The 1,240-nt window shown below is 37.0% G+C and overlaps 1 protein-coding gene across 1 annotated transcript; it reads left to right on the forward strand.

Annotated features, from left to right (window-relative positions):
• Positions 1 to 260: 260 nt before the first annotated feature.
• On the forward strand, positions 261 to 1,037 carry LOC309401374 (olfactory receptor 14I1-like; the record flags this gene model as incomplete). The annotated part of the gene is made up of 1 exon (XM_081970444.1): positions 261 to 1,037. The coding sequence occupies one exon, from the start codon at positions 261 to 263 to the stop codon at positions 1,035 to 1,037; it is 777 nt and encodes a 258-aa protein (XP_081826570.1).
• Between the last annotated feature and the right edge of the window lie 203 nt (positions 1,038 to 1,240).

A 1,240-nucleotide genomic window follows, 5' to 3' on the forward strand; every position in this document is an offset into this window, starting at 1 on the left:
GATGGAGAATACCGTTTTGCAAAATAGAATCATATTCAATGGGGTGATTTGTTAAACTGATATGATTTTCTCTTACGATTGAAATTTCAACAATGTCAAACAGAACCGACATCATGGATTTCTTGCTTACGGCATTTTCTGAGAAATGGGAGTTTCAGCTTTTGCATTTTGTGGTCTTCCTCATGATATATTTGGCTATCCTGATAGGAAATCTTCTCCTCATCATGCTGGTAGTAATGGAAAACCATCTCGAGACACCAATGTACTTCTTTCTGGTCAATTTAGCAATTGTCGATCTGGGATCCACCACTGTCACCATTCCCAGATCAATAGCCAGTGCCCTCATGAATACAAGAAGGATATCATATTCTGAATGTGCTGCACAAATGTTTTGCTTTCTTTTCTTCCTGTCATTAGACCTTTTCTTTCTGACTGCTATGGCCTATGACAGATATGTGGCTATCTGCCATCCTTTACATTATATGTCTATGTTGAATTGGGGAAGCTGCTTCCAGATGGCAGGGGGCGCATGGATACTAGGCTTTCTTAATGCCGCTATGCATGTAGGAACTCTTTTTTCATTGCCCTTCTGTTCCAAAGTCATTCATCAGTTCTTTTGTGAAATTCCACACCTCATGAAGATTTCCTGCTTCGACCCCAAATTCAGTGAAACCTGGGTACTTCTTGTTAGTACTTTGATTGTTGTTGTTTGTGTTATAGTAATTATCATGTCCTATGTAAACATCTTTAAGACTGTATTGAGCATGTCCTCAGTGGCCAATAGACAAAAGGCTTTCTCTACTTGCATTCCTCATCTCTTCGTTTTGTGTTTATTTCTTGGCACAGGCACAATGTCCCATTTCATATCAATTTCTTGGTCTTCTTACAATTGGGATGCGGTCTTTGCAGTGATCTACTCTGTGATCCCTCCAATGATGAACCCTGTAATCTATAGCATGAGGAATAAGGATATCAAATCTGCCTTATGGAAGTTGTTTAATCAAAGGATTACAAATCAAAATACAAAACCTTCTTAAGTTGAATTCTTAAGCAACTTTTGCTTATGAATTCAAAAATCCCACCAAAGTTGTTACTCTAAAGATTATGACATATTTATAAGCCTTGTTAATTGCAGTTTACTTATTTTGATGTATTGGGCATAGTCCAGAAAATCACACACACATAATTATATGAAATGGTTGAAAAGCTGGAATTAACTTTAGCTAAATAGAAATTAGAT

Source organism: Natrix helvetica (genome assembly GCF_964273705.1).
Source record: "Natrix helvetica genome assembly, chromosome: Z".
NCBI classification, from domain to species: domain Eukaryota; kingdom Metazoa; phylum Chordata; class Lepidosauria; order Squamata; family Natricidae; genus Natrix; species Natrix helvetica.